This window comes from Pongo abelii, chromosome 13 (genome assembly GCF_028885655.2).
Source record: "Pongo abelii isolate AG06213 chromosome 13, NHGRI_mPonAbe1-v2.0_pri, whole genome shotgun sequence".
Taxonomy (NCBI): domain Eukaryota; kingdom Metazoa; phylum Chordata; class Mammalia; order Primates; family Hominidae; genus Pongo; species Pongo abelii.
In genome coordinates this window covers 78,836,648-78,861,007 of record NC_071998.2, presented here as the reverse complement: position 1 = coordinate 78,861,007, position 24,360 = coordinate 78,836,648, and the positions used below count along the sequence as shown (strand labels likewise).

At 40.0% G+C, this 24,360-nt stretch overlaps 2 protein-coding genes across 8 annotated transcripts in view; one reads left to right on the top strand and one right to left on the bottom strand.

The window, feature by feature from the left end:
* Positions 1-24,360, top strand: part of CENPP (centromere protein P) — a 282,356-nt gene that overhangs the window by 159,576 nt on the left and 98,420 nt on the right. Inside the window, exon 7 of one of the 3 annotated variants that reach the window (XR_008510110.2) lies at positions 4,989-5,127. The exons of the other annotated variants lie outside the window; for them this stretch is intronic. The gene's annotated coding sequence lies outside the window, so the exon portion shown is untranslated. Of the gene's footprint in view, positions 1-4,988; positions 5,128-24,360 lie in introns of those variants that run through there. 3 annotated transcript variants of the gene reach the window in all.
* Positions 6,438-24,360, bottom strand: part of ECM2 (extracellular matrix protein 2) — a 40,918-nt gene continuing 22,995 nt past the window's right edge. For 3 of the 5 annotated variants that reach the window (XM_024252023.3, XM_024252024.3, XM_024252022.3), the window contains 6 exons: positions 23,146-23,261; positions 21,025-21,160; positions 16,659-16,816; positions 13,626-13,765; positions 11,844-12,170; positions 6,438-7,609 (listed from right to left, as the gene is read on the bottom strand). In XM_024252023.3, the coding sequence (XP_024107791.3) occupies positions 7,441-7,609; positions 11,844-12,170; positions 13,626-13,765; positions 16,659-16,816; positions 21,025-21,160; positions 23,146-23,261 (1,046 nt within the window). In that variant the 3' untranslated portion in view covers positions 6,438-7,440. Of the gene's footprint in view, positions 7,610-10,019; positions 10,168-11,843; positions 12,171-13,625; positions 13,766-16,658; positions 16,817-21,024; positions 21,161-23,145; positions 23,262-24,360 lie in introns of all 5 variants that reach the window. The other 2 variants (XM_063714014.1, XM_063714013.1) reach the window with 1 other exon arrangement.

The window sequence follows — 24,360 nt, the reverse complement described above, 5'->3', positions numbered from 1 at the left end:
GCTTTCCCTTGCGTGGATTCACATTCTTCACATTTTATACAAAGGAAAAAATATGCTAGACTAAGTTTTGATTTTATCCATTTTCATATAGAAAAGGGAACATAACTTCACAGAAGAAATGGTCATGCCTTTATGATTTAGTTGTATCACCACTAAAGTTTACTTACTGAGTTTAGAACATTTATTCCTTTGCAAATAACAGTATGTGACAGACTGAGTTCCAGCCAGGCTTACAGTCTCGAATGCTCGTGTTCACCTTGTGATAAAAGACATGTCATAAGCTGAAGCCTTATTGAAGACATGTAGAATCAAACATGGACTAATTCAGGATTACACAGTTTGCAGTAGATTTTCCTCTGAAAACCTTTTACAAATGCCTCTGATTCTGTTGGATTGGTTTCAATTGGGCTGATGGTCATAGGGCCAGAAATGAATAGGAAAGGAACAAACTTGGTAGGGAAGCTTCTGCCCAAAGTTTGCTACATGGGCTACAGATGGAAAGGCCTGGGTTTGCCAGTGCAGACTGTCTTGCTATACCGTTTGTGACTCATTCAGCAGTTATTTCTAAGGGAAGAATTCATTTATAGGACAGGCTCATTGATCAGATACTTCTCTAGTTTGGCTGACTGTTTTAAGTACAATTTTCCCCCTTTTTAGGTATTATAAGTAATCACAGTGAATCACACAGATCAAACTTAATTTTCTTTCCTATGGTCAGGATTTTTTTTTTTTTTAATCTTATGATGAGATGTCATTTACACTCTTTGAGTTCCAGTTTCCTCACCTTCTTGGCTCCCTCAGCCTGGAGATCCTGCTCAGATGTTCGTGTATACCATGGTTCACTCTGTTCCGAGCCATGGACGTGATCATACAGTAACACAGTAGAAAGGCAGTCAAACTCAGGTTTTGTTGTTAATTTCCCACCTACTCCTCAGGAGAGCCACACTGTTGCCAAGGCTGCAGGGTCCCTGCTGGACCCCCACTGGCCCACAGAGTCCAAGGGGTTTACTTCTGGCTGTTTACAGAGCATGTGTGCAGAGCCCTGTCTTAGTGTACTAGACCCACTCCTTTTTCCACTATATTTAATACCAATCTAAGAAATCAGTTATTTTAAATAATTAATATTCACCATACTCAGAGGCCTGGAAGCCTTGAGCAAGTTAAGTAACTTCCTGCTCACCAGTTTCCTGTAGTCTGTCCCTGGAAACATTGACACTCACCTTTATTGTGTCTACCCTGTGCCCAGCACCTCCACAGGATATCAACTTGTTTAGTCTTCCCATCAGCCCTGGGAGGCAGATGTTGTTTCCTGATTTTGTGCACAAAGAAACTAGAACTCTAAGTAACTTGGCCAGGTCCATGGCTAGTACTGATTCTAGTTCAGAGCCAAGATACTCATTATTGTTTTTTTAACTACAAGAGATGAATTTCCACGTTTCACAGACTTTGGGGGCTTAAGGTCTGTAATGGTCATTTGGTGTTAAGTTAGAGCTGGGCAGAAACTTCTTTTCATGGGTACTTTTAATATTTTTGAATGTTAAGTCTATCAAGGATCTGAATTTACGTTCAATCATGGATAGATAAATAGTTCAGTCATCTGTCAGTCTGTAAATGTTTCTGCCATGAGGACATTTTCTATCCTTTTTCTAAATAAGGGAAAGAGGTGGAATCAATATCATAAAGGGTTTTACTTCACCCTTTGAAGTTTCACTTCAACAGCAGAATTTGAGTATTTCATTCTTTTAAGTCAGCATCTTAGGAACATAGTAATTTATGGTATGTTTAAATGATGGCTTTGGAAGGCATAGTCAGTGTTGCTATTATGAAGAGCAATCAGATTGATTACTAAGTATTACCAGTTGTCAAAGTATAACTTAATTGTTTAAAAAATATACTTAGCTTTTTGAGGTCCTTGTCAGAAATGTTAATAACATAAATGATTCCCTTTTACTTTTGTAACCCTGTATAAATCTTTTTCTGCTCAGTTTCTATGTTTTTCTGTGAAAATCCTTAAATTTTGCAGGTTCCTTTCTTTTTTATTTAGGAGTAATGTCAACTTTGGATAATATCAACTCTTTGGATAATGTAACTCATAAGCTGAACCAGTTTTGACTGGGAGATAAAGGAGATGGAACTCTTTATTCAAGAGACATTTTAGCACCTACTTTGCACAAAATTCAGGGGTTTAAGAAATGAGTTGTCTCTGTTCTGTTAAGTTTTACAGTCTTTTTGGAGAAACAAGTTATACCCCTCAACCCAGCTACTGTACAACACCCATATACACAAAAAAAGTAATCAATACCTAACTAATAATTCCAGATAATCATTATGTAGGACCTAACTAATAACACTAAAGAGATAATCACTACAGACCTACCTAATAATACCAGATCTGTCCTGGGTAGTGGCACAGGCACTGAATAGTGGGGGTTTTGTGGGGCTGGGGGCCCTGAGGAGCTAGGCTTTTAGGTGCAGTTCATCCTGTGCTTGGAAGCTGGCTCTGTAAGGTGAAAGGCTCAAGTCAGATGGAGACTGCAGTGAACTTGACTTCTGTGTCCCTCCCTTGAAGTTGAGGGTCAGCGCCCATCAGAGATTGGCTCAACTGCCTTTCTCTTGTAGGTCCCTTCAGGTATACATCCTTGCCTGTGCATTCAGCTTTGACCCCATACCTTCCCGTCTTTACTGTCCTCTCCTTGTCTTGCCTGACCCCCATGTTGACACCCCAAGTTCAGCATTCTCTCACAGATGGCCCCGGCTCTCAACTTCTTAGCAGCATTATGAGAATCAGAGCAGTTTCTTCTTTGGTCCCTTCTTTTCTGTGTGCCCCTTATCTGACAAGATAACTGTTCACTGAATTCCTTTTGGTGTCTCTCGTATCTGTGCTGTGAAGGCTCTCACTCTTTTTCTAGATTTTTGCAATGGGTAATTCTTTTTCCTTTCTTAAACTACTGCTTTCATGGAACACTTCTTGCTTCTGCATTTTTCAGTGGTACGCTGCATTTCTCATCTCCTTGAATCTGGTCTAATTCCTGGCCTGAGGAGCCCTCGTCTTGCCTCTCCTTTCCTGCCATAGTGAGGCTAGACTTCTGACCAATGAGCCCAGACGTGAGTCCCTCCATCTGCTTCCCTCACTGATTCACATTCCTGTTTCAAGGTCCATTGATCTTTCTCCTCTGAACTACGTGTATGTGTTGTATGGTTTAGTGTTAATCATATCCTGTATTATATCACAGTCATCTTCTGTTACTCCCCACCTAAATTAGTCAAATTAGAGAAACCATTTTTGCCTGAAGCACTGTGCTTAACACAAATATGCTGCCAAAAATTTGGGGTTTTATCCTTTAGCTATATACCTGTAATTTGTGGCTTAAATTTTCATATACTTATGCCGAATCTGAAATAATCTTAAAACAAACATTGTCATAATTTGTTAACATTTCCAAGTCAATTTAAAGATTTATACTACATATTATTAAACAGTTACTGGAATAATTATGTGTGAGTGGGAATAATCGTCTTGATGACCTCTGGAGGTGTCCATGACAACTAGAGGACACTGCTTATTTCAACTGTACAACATTGTGGGTAGTTTTTTTGTGTTTTAACGCAAGCAGTCATCTTAAGGAGTAATTAACTTTGACTTAATGAGAATGGCTTCTAAGGAGATGTACGTGGAGCCATTTGATGATGCCATTTGAAGGAGAGGTGGTTTTAAGTATCTTTCTCCCCTCGTTGGCAACACCTGCCATACCACATGCCCTATACCCTCCGGTTGAGCATCAGCCGCCCAGGTTCGGATGTTTTATTAGGCAGCCTGCCACTCTTGGGTCCCCTAGACTTTCCATCCAAATTCTAAGGGAGAGACAGCTTGGTTCAGCAGGAGGAGCACCAGCTTCAGAGTCAGAAGATGCAGGGGAACTCCAGACTCAGCCACATATTCCCTGTTCTCATGTGCCACCTGCCCTCGCTGAGCCCCAGCGTCATCACCTGCCCTGCAAGGAGGTTGGTGAGCTTGCAGCACTGTGCTCGTTTCTACAGAAGCTTATCGACTAGCCATTTAAGGCGGTCAGGGGCCCAGCAGTCTGCTCAGGGCTAATCTCACCCCACTGCACTGGTGCTCAGAAGGAAAAACAGGCAGTCTCTTCCTAAGGCCAAGCCTCTTCAGCCTGGATGCTCCAGGAATGTAGGTGGAGCTGGAGAAAGGGAAGAGAAGGCTGCATGTTCTTGATGGATTTTAAAACCTAGTGTTTCATTTAGATAGTACCTAGTTTGTTGATTGTAAGAAGAAAAGGGGGATGGGAGTGAACACTTTCTGATGAGAGCAAAGCTGCTTTGTTTGAAGAAAGAGGTCTGTTCACTTCCTTATCAGTGACATGAAACCCCTAATGAACCCTGTCTGAAAACCACTGATCTGTCCCAAACATGTTATTTTATAATTGAATCAAATGAATCCCAAAGAAGTAAAATGACTGCATAATTATTGAAGAACAAGATGGGCTCCCGTCTCTTGGTTCCTGGTGTAGTTATTTCCTTATACCAGGCTCTGTATGTCTTTCACTAAATAATTTCTTTAGTGTTGCTTATAATATTCTTATTGATAATAAGCCATATCTCAAAATTATACTGTTCCTTGTATATATATGCAAAGACAAGACACACCATTAATATTTTTAGATCATGGCTAGACCAGGACTTCTTTAGTGTATATGTGTGTTAGTAATTATAGTGTAATTTTTGAAGCCAAACAGAACATCTGTTTTTTAGTACATTATATTGTGAAGAGTGTTTGCTATAAGGACATTTATCACTTTTTTATGGAATTAAAACTTCCCATCTAGAACATCATGGAATTTCAGGGCTGAACAAGTTCCATGCTAGCCATATTTTAAAAATTATAAAATCAGTAGAAATAAGTACAACTTCCACTTAAGAAAAAAGCTTCAATCAGTCATTCTGATTTTCATTTTTTTTTTTTGGGGATTCTGCAGCCAGAGCAGAGTTGAGAAGAGACATGCACAGCAAGCCCACAGTGTGTCTTCTCCACAGGCACGGATCTGGATCTGCTGTTAATCTAGGCCATTGAGGGTGGCCGTAGTCTCCTGGCAGCCCTCAGGCCCCAGTGTGCTCATCACATTGTCAACCATTTTTCTGACTGCACAGCACTTGCCTGCTTACTTGTCTGTTTGATTTCCTGCTTATTGCCTCTACCAGAGAGGAAAGGCCACATCTGATCTGTTTGTCACTGTCTCTAGAACAGCATCTGAAACACAGCTGAATAAAGTCAGAGTAAGAAATGAATGAATGAATCGTTTAGTATCTGTCTCTGTGTCATCCCAAGATGCTAGTTCTGCTGACTCACCTTATTCAGTTTGAGCCCCCTTTAATACTAATTTTGTTTACAGCTTAGATTGCCTTAAACCATTTATGTCAATGTGTTTGTATTCATACATCAATAAGTATTGCACAAGGGTTGTTAAATGGATGTGTAACCTTATCTTCTTGTTTTTACCTGTCTCTTAAAGTCAACCTGGCCAATTTAAAATTAGTAATGCTCCTTCATTCCTAAACTGATTACAAAGCTCAACTTTTGTTCCATAAAATTCTATTTTTCTTCCTAACAACCTGCTATAAGTCTTTGACTCTTGAGTCTAACAGTTATCTTCATATTATTATTGTTGTTCATGTTATAATCTCTGAATCCTACCTATTAAGAAAGCAGGCTTAGAAGTAACATTATGGAATAAGTCTTGCCTGGTGCAGTGACTTATCCCTATAATCCCAGCACTTTGGGAGGCCAAGGCGGTCTTATCACAAGGTCAAGAGATTGAGACCATCCTGGCCAACATGGTGAAACCCCATGTCTACTAAAAATACAAACATTAGCTGGGAGTGGTGATGCATGCCTATAGTCCCAGCTACTCAGGAGGCTGAAGCAGGAGAATCGCTAGAACCCAGGAGGCAGAGGTTGCAGTGAGCTGAGATTGCACCACTGCACTCCAGCCTGGCGACAGAGCGACACTCCGTCTAAAAAAATAATAATAATAACATTATGGAATAAGTCAAACTTTTCACACTCATGAAACTGAAAGTCACCCATGAAATTGTCAATTGTGGTTGGCTATGCTGGTTCCTCTCAGTTTTATATGAGATAATAACTGCATTCATCATCCACACCATACTTTCCAAAATGCTTTACATTCTTTTCTGGTTCTTATAATAGCTTTGTGAAGTGGGGATGGAAGGTTCCTAGAGTGGTGAAAGAACTATTAAATGATTAAATAACTAAAGCTTAAAAAATGAGAGAAACCTATGCAATGAGGCCAACACTGGCACTTAAGTTCCTAGCCAAGACATAAAACTGAGAGTAACAAAAGAAGTCAACATAGTTTCTATATATGTCTTATAAATTACTTTAGCAATACAAAGATAAAAGATCATTATGTTAGAAAATTTTAATATATGATTTTGGTAGGGCCAATACATAGTAAAGACATAGCTTTATTTCAATTGAACTAAATAAAATGATGTATTTCAGTAAATTCAGGCAAAGGAGACAGATGCTATGACCAGTGGTGCAAAATTTTTCAAAAATTTATACATTAGATTTACCTTTACAAGGTTATAGTCAAGAATAATTAATTTGTATTTTAAGCAAACTCTACTGCTTTTCAAAAAATATCTTAATCTTGAGTGAAGAATAGTGAAGGTAATCTTAATATGCTGTTTAACTTTAAAAAATAATTTTAGAATTATAGAAAAGTTTCAAAAAGAGTATAGAATTTATGCACACCCTTCTGCGAGCTTTCCTTAATGTTAACAATGTACATAACCATAATATGATTTTCAAAACCAGGAAATTAACATTACAGTAGTGTTTTAATTTTACACATGTAATTAATGGAAGAAATGAAAGCTACCCCAATATTCAGTTATATTTATACCAGCAATTATAGCACAGGGCCTTACAAGAAATTAACAAATTATTGTTTTAACAGAATAATAAACAACACTTATTCATAAATTCTGCCTGCTTTTTTTGTTGTCATTATGCTTCTTAATCTTGAACCAAAAGATACATAATTTTTAAAGGTACTTACAGAGTTCTCAGCTAACACCAGTACTCAAGTTGATTATAAAGGCTGTGTTTATTTTGTTCCAGACTCCTGGTCTAGCTCAGTATGCATAATATCCTATTCTAGTGAGATGGCCTCTTTCTAGAGGTGGGAAACTGAGAGATTTTACCTTTACTATTAATAAAACTCCTAGAGACTATACCTTTTAGGTGTATTTTGGTTGTTCATCTGTGTGTTAGTGAATCAGGTTGACTAGCATATAATGATACTGAGTATAACAGGAGGATTATGTCTCTCTTATTAATGACAAATGCAGCTACTACAAATACATGAGTAAAATTTATAAACAGCAAAGGAAAACTTGGAATTACTTGATGTTTTGTGGTTTAAGAACGATACTTGAATATGATCTTATGCATGAAAATGTGTAAGATGGTATTTCTCTAATTTTAATATAATTGTTTTCAAGATGAAGATGTTCCAGATTTGAGTCATCATCCTCTTCAGCATTGCAGATTTCTTCTGGAAGAATGTTCCTAAGGAAAAATAGACATGCAAGTCACACATGGTCCAAGTAATAGTCTGCCTTTAGGAGTTAAGTTTAACATTTGTTAAAAAAATTTTGTTCTTAAAATAAAGTTGGATCCTTATAGACCAGAATAAATTCCAACTACATCAAAGATTCAAATGTGAAAGATGAAGCCATAGAAGCACTAGAACAGACTGTGGTCACACCCTCTGACTCGGGAGATTCTTTCTATATGTGATTTGAAAACCAGAAGCACTGAATGAAAAGATTTAAAATTTACTGCAGGTTTTAAAAAGAAAGTGCAAAGTTAAACAACATGACAAAGAAGGAGAAAGTAACTTATATCGCAGATACAAAGGCTTCCTAAGAATCTAGGAGGAAAATGGAAAATGCTCAGTTTCATTCAGAAGAAAAATGTAAATTGAAACTTTACTGGCATACCACTTTTTATTTATAAGGTTTGCAAAAAAAAAAAAAAAAAAATCCAAAAGCTCATTAACATATTCTAATAGTGAGCCTGGACCGATCAAATACCACTGAAGAGAATGCAAAATGGTGCGCCCCCTCTGGAGAGGAATTTGGTGGTATCTAGCAAAATTACATATGCACTTTACCCTTTGCACTCTACATTCCCACTCCTAGGATTTTTATCCCAAAGTTAAACTGGAAAAAAACAAAATGACATTTATACAAACTTATCTTTTGTGGCATTATTTTTAGTAGTAAGAGTGGAAACACATGTCTATCAATACGGAACTGATTGAATAAAATATAGTATATCCGCATAATATTCAGTTGTGAAAAGGAATGAAGAAATTCTCTACATACTGATGGGGAGTGATATACTGATACTTTTAAAAAGTAAAGGGTAGGCTGGGTGCAGTGGCTCACACCTGTCATCCCAGCACTTTCGGAGGCCAAGGCAGATGGATCACCTGAGGTCAGGAGTTCAAGACCAGCCTGACCAACATGGAGAAACCCATCTCTACTGAAAATACAAAATTAGCCGGGCATGGTGGCATATCCTTGTAATCCCAGCTACTTGGGAGGCTGAGGCAAAAGAATCGCTTGAACCTGGGAGGTGGAGGTTGCAGTGAGCTGAGATCACGCCGCTGCACTTCTGCCTGGGCAACAAGAGCAAAACTCTGTCTCAAAAAAAAAAAGAAAGAAAAAAGAAAAAAAGGGTAGAAAAAATACACATACCCCATAAGGTTTGGTTTTTTTGACCCCTCCAAATCTCATGTTGAAATTTGATCCCCAGTGTTGGAGGTGGTGCTTAATGGGAGGTGTTTGGGTCATGGGGAGCAGGTCACTCATGAATAGATTAATATCCTCTCTAGGATCAGGGGAGTGAGTAAGTTCTTGTTCTATTAATTCCCATAAGAGTTGGTTGTTTAAAAAAAAAAAAAAAAAAGTCTGGCACCTCCCCATTCTTTTTTGCCTCCTCTCTTGCTATGTAATCTCTACACACTCCATCTTCCCTTCCACCATGAGTGGAAGCAGCCTGAAAGCCCTCACCAGATGCAGATGCCAGTGCCGTGCTACTTGCACAGCCTGAAGAACCATGAGCCAAATAAACCTTTTCTCTTTATAAATTACCCAGCCTTGGGCATTACTTTATAGCATCAGAATTGGACTAAGACATATATAGAGAGAAAACTGCCCTTTTGTGTAATAATTTGTATAATAATTATGGATGGGGAAATATGTATATGTATGTAGGCTTTTGTTTGCAAAAATAAATACTGGAAGGATAAACTAGAAATTTAAAAATTTAACCTATGGGAAGGATCATATAGTGTATAAAAGACAATCATAGACGTTAGGTGAGGGATAGCATTAGGAGATACACCTAATGTTAAATGACGAGTTAATGGGTACAGCACACCAACATGGCACATGTATATATATGTAACAAACCTGCACATTGTACACATGTACCCTAAAACTTATAGTAAAAAGAAAATATGTATATATAAAAAAAAGACAATCATAGAAGTAAGACTTCTCTTAATTCAACTTCTTACACAGTTTTGACTTTGGAATTATAAATATTTAACACAGTCAAAAATAATATTCAAAAAGAAAAAAGCAATTTCTAAAAACCAAAAATAAACTAAATAACATGTCTGAATATTAAGTTGTTGACATATTACAGAGGAAATATATCAGCTGTACTTCTTTAGTGGAACTTATCCTAAAGACAGATAGAGCTACCAAAAAATAATAAACTTAAAGTTTTTATTGTTAGCAGTAATAATGATGTCATTTTGAAACAATTGTTTACATATTGTAAGATCATCCAAGTTAATATTGTTGGGAACCTAGATTTTCAGTGTAAGAGAAACAAGTTTTAATAAAAGGAATTAATATTCAATTATGTTAAATTTGATTTGGGAATGTCAGTCTGAACTTACTTTCTTTTCAAAATACGGAATTTCCTGGCAGTCCACTGAAAGGCCTCAAAACAATAGCAACACAATTGAAAGGACCACGTCTCGTTCCCACTTGGGGCTTCTCAATACTGTTCCCCAAAGAAAGAAGCCAGGCTCTTTGGAGGAAGGTCTGCAGTAGGGAATGCAGAAAGTAAGCCTGAGGCCCACGTGTGCCCAAAAGCAAGTGCGCAGACACAAGAGCCAGTTTGAATGGCGACCATTGTCCAGATGACTGCAATTGATTGAAACATAACTGCTTACATGAAAGCCTAAGTATATATTGATTCACCAGAAAAAGAGAGAACCCTAAAACAAAATAAAGCAAAAACATTCAGGCTCCAACTTCTTACTCCCACTGGTGGTTTAAAGGAAAGAACTGAGCTTTTTTCTTGCCTTTCAAAGTGACAAAACCGCCCTAGTTGATGAGCAAAAAATTTTTTACAGAGGAATTCCAGCTAATAAGCATGAGAAGCATGGCAAAAATAGAAATTCATCATTTTGTTACCCCTAATGAAATAAGAATTCAAACAACATTCATCTGTGAGTGAAACCATTGGTTCAATGATGAAGGAGTAAGTTTGTCTTAGGAGATACCAGGCTGTGACCACCTCAATCCAGTGATCAATTTTAGAATCACAAAAGGTGGGACAAACATTAGACGCCTTCTGATGCAATGCAGTATGAAGCATATGGCACAACCTGTGAAGTATTTTTGCCAAAAAATTTTGAAACTGAATTTTACAAAGCCTTCCCAAACCCCCATCTATTCCTCCAGTACCTTTAAAAACACGAACTTTTCTGTGTTTTTGTTTTGTCTTTGTAGGCATTTAGTTTATTTGGACTTTTAGAGAAGGGGAAAGACTAAGAGGCATAATTCTCAGGGACAGAACAACAAGGTTATTGTCTCCCTCACTGCCAATGATAAAGACCTTACTAACAAAATATTCTGGATTAATTCTCAAGACACTCATGCCATCTAGGCAGGAGTGATGATTCGGTATATAAGCTGAACACATGCAGAAAAATGTGTTCCCAAAAGTAGGGAAAGTGAGTCTCAATAAATGTATTCAGAAATCTGACTTCGGAAAAATCTAGATAGAAGCAGTTTTAATTTTAGCATATATTTAGGTTTTATGCTCTATGGATTAGTTTTATTTATTTACACATGGAGGTGGGAGTAGTAACATAATCTATTGCTCTGAAGACTCATTTGAACCTGTCTCTAAAGTTCTAAGTGTTATATATAATAATCTGGTTTTTTTTTTTTTTTTTTTGAGATGGAGTCTCACTCTGTCACCCAGGCTGGAGTGCAGCAGTGGCACCATCCCGGCTCACTGCAACCTCTGCCTCCCAGGTTCAAACAATTCTCCCACCTCAGCCTCCAGAGTAGCTGGCATTACAGACACGCACCACCACGCCCTGCTAATTTTTGTATTTTTTAGTAGAAACGAAGTTTCACCATGTTGGCCAGGCTGGCCTCAAACTCTTGAACTCAGGTGATCTGCCCGCCTTGGCGTCCCAAAGTGCTGGAATTACAGGTGTGAGCCACTGCACCTGGCCAAAAGATGTTTTAACTATGGAAATTTATAAACATGTGCAAAAGTAGGAAAAACTTATAATGAATCCTCACATACCTGTCATCCACCTTTAGTAATTACTAACATTTGCCAATCTTGTTTAATCCAACCCCTTAGCACCATTTTTTTTTTTCCCTTAACGTAAATCCCAGAGATCATGTCATGGTTGTTTTATCATATATTTTGCCAACCAAAATTTAAACAGATACTTGCAAAAGCCAAAATTTACCGTATCTTGTTGTTGTTCAGCCTCAGAAAATGTAGTGCTTTCATTTCTTGTATCCCAGGTGGTATAGATTTTAAGTCATTGTGATCCAGAAATAATTCTCTCAGGGAATGATATGCCCCATAGAAGGAGACACGGTCCATGCCATCATCAGCAAGTTTGTTAAATGACAGGTACAAGTATTCCAGGCCTGGTTCCATGTGGCCAAACACATAGCCAGGGATCCGTTCAATCTGGTTCCCAAGGAGTACGAGGTGCAGCAAGGACTTGGGTAGATAGGAGGGGACGTGATAGAGCTTGTTGTAGGAGAGATCAATGGATTCTAGATTTCTGCAGCAAAGAAAAAAGTAAACAGGGTAGGGACATCAGGATGGTGATCATCAGCTCTAAATTTTGATAAGGCCAGTGTTGATGCTGGTCCATTTTCCTATAAGCACCCAGTTTGTAGTGATGATTCCAGATAGGAAGTTTTCCAGGTAAAGCCAGCCCTAGTCTCTTGCACCAAGGTGCATGTCCTTACCAGTGTGCCATACTGCCTCCCAGCTATGTGAGTCCATGCGAGAGGAGCATCAAAGACTAGGACGGAAAAAGTCATATCCCTAGAGGCAATACTGAGGCCCAAAGACTAAAATATCTGTACGGTTGATGTGTTGAATCTAAAATGAAATCCCGTGAATCCCAACATACATCTAAATGCCTATCTGTAAAGTTGTCTCTGGTTCCAGCAAGGAAGTTTGGTTTGTTTGGCTTGTTTTGGTTCCCCTTCCCCTACATTTTCATTCCACATTTGATTTGATGACCTGGCACACCTGGGACTTGAAGCGAGCCTGAGGGATCTAGAAAATGCTGTTAATCATCTAGAAGATCTGGGAAACGTGGTGAACTCACTGGCTTGTTTCAGGAACCCCACCTGAGTCTCCTAAGGCTTCTGCCCCACACCCTCTTTTCACCTGATGAAGACTTCTCTGCCCACAGTGGGCTCAGTGCCACATGCTGCTGAGCCCAATTGGCCTCTCCATCCTGCTTCTGAATGACACGTGTCCCAGGCTGTGCTACTTAGGCACATAGTTCCAGGACACGCAATCCCAGATCCCAGTTGTCTGCTGGATTTGCTGCAGGGCTTGCTTCTGACTCCCTCCCCCTTCACTGAAAGCTACGGCCAGAGGCTGCTGATTCTTGTCCAGGAAGACAGTCTACTTTTGGCCTGCACTGTTAGGCCAAGCATTCTTCAGTCTATTTTGTAAGAGTTGAGGTGAAGAAATAGTTTGGAGAAAAGAAGGCTGTGTAGTGTAGGAGAACAGGCCTGGGCTCTGGAGCCTGGTGCTTCCACCTAATGATTATGAGGAGAAGGAGTATGGCAGATTTCTTTCTCACTGTGTACAGGGGAATAATCCTTCATTCAAACCTCCTGACAACCTGTGAGGTAGACAGAGCTAGAGTGGCATTTGACCATTAGTGGGCAGACCTCGAAATCAGACAGCTGGGGCTCAGTTCTTGCTAGCTCAGCACTTGGCATATGATATGGTGTCCAGTATGCAGTATGGTGACAACAACAGTAGTTACTGCAGTAATCCTAACACCAGTCATGCAATGCACAGGTTGGAAACTGCATGAAGTAGCCCACTTTGGGGATAGGGTAAGGGTTCACTAAGAAACGATTCTGTCTCCGAGCCCTTCAGTATCATCACCTCCCTCACTTATCCCATTCCCAGTTTTCATACTCTGTTTAATAATAGCGAGAGGAAGAAATAGTTCAATAAAATTTAAATTGTAGCATGTACTTACTCTTGATTTATCCAGGCTAAAGGAGCAATCCTATTTTCTTCAATTTTGTTATAACGTAGTACAATGACATTGATCTTTCTGGTATGATTGAAACAAATTTCAGTTATTTCTTCAATTTGGTTATTTTCTAGGTATAATTCCTATAATTAAGATAAAAGACTATTATTTTTCTTTTGTGTTAGTTGATATGTTCAATTTCATGGAGACTAAAATAGTGACATAGACTATTATCATTAGTATTATCTAAAGAGTCTTTTACTGCTCTTTCAAGTAAGCTCATATTTTTAAGTTGTCTTTTTTTTTTTTTTTTTTTTTTTTTTTTTGAGACAGGGTCTCACTTTGTCGCACAGGATGGATTGCAGTGGCACAAACACTGCTCACTGCAGCCTTGACCTCCCAGGCTCAAGTGATCCTACCACCTCAGTCCCACAAGTGACTGAGACTACAGGTATGCGCCACGAAGCCTGGCTAATTTTTGTATTTTTTGTAGAGACAGGGTCTCACCATGTTGCTCAGGCTGGTCTCGAACTCCTAAGCTCAAGTGATCTACCTGCCTCGGCCTCCCAAAGTGCTGGAATTACAGGAAAGTTGTCAAATTTTATAACTAGTTAGTAAAATAAAACACACTGTCATGGTTATGGAATCAAATGAATTTTATTTAAAATGTATTAGCTATAATATGTTGCAAGAAATGGCATACCGAAATAATTATACAAGGCTCTCTACTTAATAATACTTATTCACATAAATTATCTCATTTGGGCTTCAAAACTCTGAAAAGTAGACAGAAATTATTATCTCTACTTACCAGTGGAGTTAAGTTGGGCCTGGAGAGACAGGGAAGCCCACCTGTGGTTACGTGACTAATGCTGAGAGGGGCTTGTCCTAGCCGAGCCTCCAGCTCCCAGGCTGCCTGTTTCCTACTATTTCATGTGGTCCATAATATTTTAGGCTCATGTTTTTAGATTTGCTTTTGTTATAATTAATTTAATTAAAGTTAATTAAGAGCCTTAATTTACAACCAAGGAGAAGTTTTCTAGAACTGTTAATAAGTTTTTAATAGCTAGCTGCCTTCAAGTTAAGTTTAGTTGGCATTAGAGGGAGTTTTTCACTAAAGGATCTGCATTATAAAAATTCTCCTTGTTCTCTTGTTAGAATTCAGAGGTAAAACTGGCATATATCTTTAGTGTCACCTTCTATTCCACCTGTGAGAATTTCCCTCTTTGTTAATTTTGGTATTTGTTAGAAATTAGTAAAGCAATTTTCAACTTTTTGCTTTTACCTGCATATGTATTTAGGAGGTGAGCTAGATCAGTAAGAGACTAGTTAAATAAATCCTGGCACACCTGTCCATATGTTGAAAACTCTGCAGCTGTAGGAAAGAATGACATGAGACAGCCTTGAGGCTGCATGGTTAAGTGAGGCAGGTGTACAGCAGTGGCTTTAGAAGGATTTGTAGTATGTGCCATGCATTTGTGCACTTGTATGCCCATTGCTTTCCAGACTGGTAGGAGTGGATCCCTTTGGAGAGAGAGAAGTCAGTATGGGAGGCTCAGGCTCAAAGTGGGCCACATTGCTCTTTTGTATTATCCTCATTGTGTATGTATGTGTTTTAACATGTGTATGCATTATCTATTTAAATTTCAATTTTTTAATTATTAATTTCTGGCCCTGTCCCACAAAGAATCTGACTTAGCATGTCTGGGATAGGTCCAAGAGTCTGTATTTCTTAAGAACCCAGGAGATTCTGATGGAAAGCCAGCCTCCTGATAAATGTCAGTGTTACATAACTCTGTCACTTAATCTGGAAATACGAAGAAGAGGAAGGGTGGTAGCCATGACAGCCACATAGGATCACAATAGATGACCCTCTTTTCTGGCTCCCTGGGGCTGCAGCCGGAGGATGCTCCATCCTGACTTCTGGCTGGATGATCATGTGGTATAGGAGAAACGGAGCTTAGTAAGGAAACCTGGGTTCCCACGGGGTCTGCCAGTATGTATAGACTCTCTGGACCTCAGTGTTCTTTTTGGCGGGCAGGGTGGGGTGTGGTTTGTAGAGACAGGGTCTCTCCGTGTTGCCCAGGCTGGAGTGTAGTGGTACGATCCTAGCTTACTTCAGTCTCAAACTCCTGGGCTCAAGTGATCCTCCACCTCAGCCTCCTGAGCAGCTACGACTACAGGTGTGCACCACCATGCCTGGCTATTTTTTTAAATATATTTTTTAGAGACAAGGTCTCACTATGTTGCCCAGGCTACTCTCAAACTCCTGGCCTCAAGCCATCTTCCTGCCTCAGACTCCCAGAGTGCTGGGATTACTGGCGTGAGCCACTGCACGGTCCACCTCAGTGTTTTTAATGCAGGAAATGAGGAGTGTTGACATTTATCAGCCAAAGATCCCCAGGAGCACATCCTGCAGCAAGGAGACCACACATCTGGGGACCTGTGGGGCATCTCTAGAGGATAATGAAGCAAGGCTGCGCTTTGGGGCCTGGAGTTAATCACAGGACAGTTTTGATAGGAACTGGGTCAAAACTTGTAAGCTACAGAGTTGCTGGAACAGTCAGAGGCCTTCTTTGTACAACACTTGTATCTGTGCAAGTTACCGTTAGGTCAGAGTGTCTGTGGTTTTGCCTGGAATTTGTGAGTGGACACTCTGTTACGGTTAATACCTGTTTGAGCTTCTGTGATAAGCGTCACATTTCTAGATTGGGACGGTTTACACTGTCTTGAGACTCAGAGTACCTCATGGAAGTTGTGGTTTCATTTAAATTCTCAATTCCTTTCTCCCATTTCCCCCAAGAGCTATCAGAAGTACCATTTTTCACTTTATCAGGTGTCTCTACTAGTAATTATAATTTCGATTCAGAATTTTGTATTGCTTGAAGAAAAACAATGCTTAAATTATAGGAAATTCTGTATACAGCATGAAACTAGAGTTTAATTTACATCACAATAGTCTTAAAATATATTTTGTTGTAGTATACCATATTTCAAATATAATACATTTAAAACACTAAAAAAATATATTGTTACCTCAATAGAACCAGGAAGGCCCTGCGGTATAATTCTAAATTTATTTTTTCCCAGACGCAAGTAGGCTAGGCTCTTCAAAGGTTTGAAAGCTAAAGGATTGACATTGGCTTCACTGAGATTGTTTCCTTCCAATTCTAAGGTGACCAACTGATTTAAGTCTATAAAAAATAAAAGTATTAGAATATTAGGATAATTGAAAAACCATGCAAATTTTTGTAGCCTTTTGAAATGTCATGTGAAATGGCCAGTTTATTTGGAGGGCAAATACAGTTTTTTTTAAACCTTTGTATCCTCCTATAAAACCTTTTCTAAGTACTTTGTACATCCCAGATGCTCAATTCAACCAGGACTAAATGCATGATCCAGTAGTGAGGCAGACCCAAAAAAAAAATCATTGAAATGCTAGGTGCTAACAATATGTGTAAGGAACAGAAGCAAGAGAGAAGAGAGGGAGGGAGATAGGAAAGAGAGACAGAGGAGTTTCCATAGAAATTTGGTGGCTGAATAGGGATTTGGAATTCAGGTAGGAAAGGAATAGAAAGTTGTGGACAGTCATTGGAAACATTGCAAAGACATAGATGTATGAAGTGGCAGCATAATAGGCAATGGGGTGGGTGGAAGTTTAATGCAATGAATGATTTCTTTTTCTAGGACACAGAAAAGAACACTTTCCCTGGCTCACCCTCAGTCTCTGAACAAGGGAGTCAGAAGTAAACCAGAGCAGTGAATTCCCATCAAAGTTACTCACTTGTTGGCACAGAGTGCAGCCAAATGGAAGCTTTGAAAGAATGATGATCAAAAATTCTCCACGCATTCAGACTGAACTAGCAAGAAAGGCCTTTATACAAACAAGTTTTTTCTACTTTGTTTCTACTAGTCTCAGGAGTGGTATGATCCAGGTCAAATGGAAGTTCCGTGCTGCAAAATGGACAGCTCAGCAATGATAATACCCAAAGGCATCTGAGTCAGAGGCTCAGGGTGTGGCCAAAATTCCCAGATTAGGGGATGTTTTCTATTCAACCCCCTTCATGGGCATTGCACTGAATGCCATGTGGGACTCAGTTCTGCTCTTAGGCAACAGCAAAGACGGTTGCATCAGGAATAGAAATAATAAATGCTGGAAGATTAAAAGAAGAAAAAGCAGTGTAGATGTGAGTGGTATGAAAGTGCCAGGCTCCTACAGACAGAAAGATTTAGATAGAAGTAGGAGGAACTTCCAAGCTGAAATAGCCAGCTGAGCACATGTAGGTGAAAGACCATGTGGGTTTGCTCAGGGGGAGAGGAGACTAGCCCTGGAGTGGCTGTGCACAGTGGAGTGAAGGTTGATGCTCAGAGAGAAGTACACTGGGAGGGCCTTTTTTCACATTTTTTAAATTTTATCTTATTTTTTATTTAGAGACAGAGTCTTGCTCTGTCGCCCAGGCTGGAGTGCAATAGCATGGTCTTGGCTCACTGCAACTTATGCCTCCCAGGTTCAAGCAATTCTCCTGCCTCAGCCTCCCGAGTAGCTGGCATTGCAGGCCCCCGCCACCACACTCAGCTAATTCTGGGAGGGCCTTTGCACCCTGGACAACAACGTCTGGCTCTCATTCTCTAGGCAGCAAGATGGGGATGGCAGGACAAGGGCCACATTTTACAAAGGTTAACCTGGTGGTGGTGCTCAGGATTAATGGAAGTGCCGAGCAACAGCAAGTAGCCAGGCCAGCCAGTAAATTGTGATAAGTGGTTATATTTCCTCATATTCTCTTTCATTTCCAAAACTAAAGGTACTGAGAATCTGACATCTTTCTCTAGTACATAGGTGAAGTTTTGAAATGCAGTGGAAGTTTTTCATTGAAAAATAGATAACAGAAATGAACTAATGGCCATTACATGACTGAGAGAAAAAGAGAGAAAGTGCAAATTCAGGACACTGTGTTTTCTTTTGCAATTATTCTCTGGTATATATAGGAAATAGAAGGTAACAGGAAATAGGATGGAGCTAGAGAACGTTTCTTGTAGGTGAGACTTGAGGTAGATGTTGAAAGGATTCATGGACAGGAAACAGGAAGTCTTCCATGGTGGGTGGTACCATGACAGGCTGTGGACATGGCAGGTGCCTCGATGTTCCTGGCAGGCAGCGTCACATGGTCATCCACTAGAGCAGCCTCCAGGGCTCCTGGTTTAGTTGTTTCAGTCATTAGTGACAACAAAAACGCTTTTAAAGCATGCCTGGTTTTCCTCCGCTGTCCCTCCCTCCACCTTTCATACCTCTCTCTCAATTGTAAGTCCTTCCCTTTCTCCATAACACGTGTGCACATCTCAGGTGGACTCTGCTCCTCCTGCAGGTAAATTCCCTGCCCTTCAGCAAGGTGTGTGCAGCCCCTTGTGCTGCTCTTTGCCTGCCCTTCACCTTCACCGTGCCTGCTTGCATCTCCCACAGTATCCCAAATTGTCTCATTTATTTGCACCTTTGTGCTGTTTTCTCTCCCTGGAGTGCCCTCCTTCCCCCTCTCTGGAGCTATAATCTGAAAGGTCATGAGTGAGGAGCCGCTCCAAGAGAGATGATGGGAGAGCAGTGGGCCACCTGCTTCCACACAGAAGCAGGGTGGCCTCACAGCACTCCTGGAAGCCAGCCTGACCATCCACAGCATCAGGACTCCCAGCTAGGGGGAGCCCAGCACCCGAGGGGCCAGTACTGCAGTAGCTCTTAGAACTCAGCCCACCCAGGGAGTGCAGCCGGGGGTATCTGAGCCGGAGGACAGAAAGCACTGCCGGCATGGGGCCGAGGCTCCTCGGGTGCTCGGACTGTGGAGAAAGGTGGGCTAAGAAAGGCAGGCAGACAGCCCGTTCACCCTGGCTTCCTGTCAACACTCTGGGAATCTAGAAGCATTTGTGAATGAGGGAGGAGAAGAGTACTCTGGAAGGCAGTTCCAGGGGTGTGTGAAAGCACCTTCACAGTCAGGAGTGCATGTTTTATAACATCTCGTTTTGATAACCCAACTAAAAGTGTGACTGACTTATAGTTCATATACAGCCTGTTAGTACAGTTGTTCTAAATTGCTGACACCCTTTGGTCTTCAGCAGTTAGAAATTGAATTTTCTAATGTCTTTCCCATTTGGCAGTCTGCATCGAAATTTGTGTTTATTAATGTTTTTCTGTGTGTCCTGAAATCCATCTGGAAATTGAGTATTTCCATAACTAATCCTCAGATTTGGCAATTCTCATTATTATTGTTCTTTTCTCAATACCAGAAGTGTTTTGTTCCTGTGACGTTTTTTGGGAGCTACAGGAAATAATTGAATTGTTTTATTCATTTAAAGGCTTTGTTTAATAAATAACATAATAAATAAAAACATAATATGTTTCAAAGCAAGTAAACAGACAGTGTTGAGCACTGTACCTCAAGAGCTATGCTAGACTATTAGGAAGATAAAAAGAAAAGTAGGCAGTCCTTGTCTCAAAAAAGTACACAGTATAATCAAAGGCATTAGCTAGAATTCATGAAAAGTAAAATGTGATAAAGCCTCTTCTATACAGAGTCACAATATGACAACTTCAGCTGTCTGGCACAGTCCCAAAACAAGCAGAAGAGGGGCCAGTTCCAGCAATGTCGAGTGCACAGAACGTGGGGCACACTCACTAAAGGCTGTCAGAAAGCTAGGCCACGGTGGGAGCCTTGCATCCACATGCCGTGGGGTGTGGAGTTAGCAGGACTTCAGTGACATATGAGTACAGAAGTTCCAGCCCAAGCCCTCTCAGGCAGAAAATTGCCAAAGTCAAAGTTAATACCATGAAGAGCATGTGCTTTCTTTGTAGGACAGCATCTCAGCCGCATATGCAGTGCCCGTTTATTCACATTTCATGCATAATTCCCCTGTGCTTAGTTTTGTTTTTAGGTTCCAACACATGATAAATGAAAATAGCAAGGTGTATGGAGGCAGCAAGAGTTGTGGGTGGGGTCTGTTGACCATCAGAGTGATAAAGGAGATCCAGTCAACAAACATGGCACTGGTTAGTCGCTACAAAGAACCGACAAAATTGTCGATCCATAACACAAAACACACGGCAGTGCGGGGAATATTTAGTGTAATTCTTCAGATATTTTGGATTTGTAGTAAATTTATTGCCTTGTGAATAATAAGAACCTGGAATCATTGAGAAACAATGTTATTCATGGGTAAGGTACAAAGACAATAGGCAGTTTAAAATTCATTTTACGTTTTACCAGTCAATAATTAAAAGAAGTTTTATCAACTCAAATGGTTAAGTGACCTAAAAATATTTACTATTTATTCATTTGGCAACACGGTAAATAAAATTTCTACAGGACTATATAGGAAAGATTATAAGGAAGCACATCATTGAAAAACAAATATTAAATACCTGATAAACTTTCTTCATCGATAGCCTGAAGATTGTTCTCATTGATTTTAAGTTCTTCTAATGTAGATGGCAATTGTGAAGGAATCTGTATCAAATTATTTCCATCCATATTCAAATGCATTAACTTCTTCAGAAGCTTAAAAAGCAAATCTCAAAGTTACTTTTTTATCTAGTCACAGCTGTGCAGTCACATTTCACATAATGGTCGTGACTAAAAGTCTCACAAACCTTCCTTCCTTAGGCTTAGACAGTAATGTCCAGGCCACACAGCAAACTCCTTATTCCCCCTGCCAGGTTGATATTGATCCTGGTAATAGCATTGATTCTCAGGGATTTTCAGCAGACTACATATGATTATTTTGTAGCTTACTCACCACGTTTATATTGCAGCTTTAGAAAGTGAGAGAAAGCTGCCATAACTACTGGATTGGTCATTCTTGCTAGATCTTAGGTTTCCACCTTTACAGCAATAGACAGAAATTTTATGAAATCATGCAGTAATCTGAAGCTGTCATGGATGCTAACAATTAAGATAGCAATCAATCCTTTAAACATACTTGTAAACCCCAGTTTTTTATCTACTCCAGAAAGGTCATAAAATAACACTAATTACTGTGGAAATTTTTCAAAACCAAGGACTACAGATATCACAAGCTATTCCAATATGGCATCCAGTTGACTGTCTGGAAAAATGTCTTTTTCACATTTGTAGTTGTGTGTTCATTGGTCAAACCTAGCCTGTACCACCACAAGTGGGGAATTGTCGTTGGGTAGGTTTTAGTAAAGTCCCATGGAATGATTCACTTCTCCAGTGATCATATTCAAATTTCAACAGTTTCGGAATGGGACAGAGAATTCCAAAGCAAGAAAAGGAGGTAATCTCTTACAATGTTTTTCTCTTGGTCAAATAGGAGAAGGACCCCCTAATGCTAGCCATTTTCTAGGAGAAGGATGCATAGCATGAAGTAGATCTAGGGTGTGAATGTAGAACCCTCTTATCTGCCAGCCTAGACTCCAGATAAGAAACAGGAACTGAGGATAGAAGAGGCCAGTGATTTGTCTGAAGAGTGGGTGGAAGACCCAGAAGACTGCCCAAGGGAGTAACAGTTTCACTTAGTGGAATATAGTGTGCTTTATTTTTGGCTTTTCAAACACACACATTTATGAGTTTTTGTTTACAAACATAAACCCCTTCTCTCTTGGCTCTGAAATTCCTTGAATTCTCTCTTCTTTTCTCCTTTTTTTTTTTTTTGAGACAGGGTCTTCCTCTGTCGCCCAGGCTGGAGTGCAATGGCACGATCTCGGCTCACTGCAACCTCTGCCTCCCGAATTCAAGCGATTCTCCTTCCTCAGCCTCCCAAGTAGCTGGGACTACAGGTGCATGCCACCACGCTCGGCTAATTTTTTGTATTTTTAGTAGAGATGGGGTTTCACCATGTTGGCCAGGCTGGTCTCAAACTCCTGACCTTAAGATCCACCCATCTTGGCCTCCCAAAGTGCTGGGATTACAGGCGTGAGCCACTGTGCCTGGCCTGTTTTTTTTTTTTTTTTAAATATATAATTAGTCCAATCTGTATCTTTCAAAGGTTTACTCTATGCTGTTTCCTGTTCTCTCTCTTTCCCTCTTCTTTCCCAAGCTATCCCTAATTTTTATCTGAACCTATTTGTTTTTCCAGAACCTCCTTCTGCCAAAGTATCCTCCATCAGGTTTTGTTCATTGCACACACAAAAAAAGGAAGCAATGTCTTGCTGGCCTGAAAAATGTTAATAGAGGTTCCAGATAGGCTCAATTTGTTTCCAGAAAAATACTTCATATGCAAAAAGACCAGATTTTAGCATGTTTTCAGTTACTTGGGAAGAAACTACTCCATAAATTAAAATCATTACTTTTGTCACTGATGCTATTATTGGTGTCCTTACAGCAAAGCTAAAAGTATGTAAAATAGTAAACTATATTCAAGGGAAAACTTGAATTCAATTTAGGGACATCAGAGAGGAAACTTTCTTAGAAGAAGACTACCAATTAGAAGCATTTTCCTTTTCCTCCCTTCCCCATCTCCAACCAGTGCAAGTCATAGTGAAGCCATTCGTCCAAATAGACAAATCAGAGCATGTATTTACCTTGAATGCTTTTGGACCTATGCCTGAAGAAGTGATATTATTTTTGCTCAGATCAAGCCTTTCCAAATTTGGTAATCCATTAAATGCTTCATCTGGGATGGAGGCGATGGAATTGCCTAGGACACACAGCGGTTATGTTTTAGGCATGTGTGCATATACATACATGTACACACATGTATGGGCATGTGTGCATAGATATCGAGAGAGCTTTGTCTGGAGGAGAAAGCAATACTCAGAACAAGGACAGAATATATATTATATAACCAAAGCATGTTCAGAAAAGTAACAGGCTGGAAATAGATGGTTTAACATAGTTGACATTTTCTCTCTAAGGATTCCTCAAGCTGTAAGTATATCATGGTTTAGATGAAGGTGCTTAACACAGCCAGAATGTGGTCTGCTGGAGAGTACTGGTAACATTGTACATTTACAACAAAGGTACATTTACAACAGAAACTGATTTTTATTCTTCATATTTTCCCATAGCCATTTTCTTGGACTAGAAACATGCCTCTGTTTTTGTCCATGAATGCTCATACAAATCACTTACCTCCTCTGAGCCTGTCTCCATCTCTGCATAAGAAGCTTGGGGAGATCATCTCCCAGACTCTCTCAGATCTAATGTTATGCCTCTACGGCTTCAATCTACAAAGGTTCCTGTATGCTTTAATTTTATAGGTTTTTGTTTTAACATTTAGTTAAGTTCAGTAGGCAATTTTTAAACCCAGAAAGTGAGCATACCAGTAGTACATACCATAAAAGCCACGTGGTGACTTTCTTATAAAACCATAACAGTGTAGCTCAGCATGGGTCATTTATCTTTTCCAAGGCTTTAGACTTTCACAAATTGGGTTTTCTTAGGGCAGAGCATACCTGGTGTATAGGCCACAGGAGGAAGGGACTTTGCTGAGCATGAGAGGAGTTCCTTAGGTGATCATATGAAAGTAGGATGAAATCCTTTGTCAGAGAGGCCATGGAAGCTTCTATTATGTTTGACACTGGCAGTGTGCTGTCACAGATGGCCATCCCTGCACAAATGTGTTGACCTTTTCAGCTTCCCTCACCCCAGCATCTCCAGGGCCACCCCTGGCATGGGGGCCTCATTATGGGGGCAAATGCTCCTGCTGCTCCCAGCACCCAAAGTGTCCCCACCAGCCAGCCTCTCACACCTGGTCCTGCTGTTGTTCCACTCAGAGCCCTTCCCTGGTGGTCCTA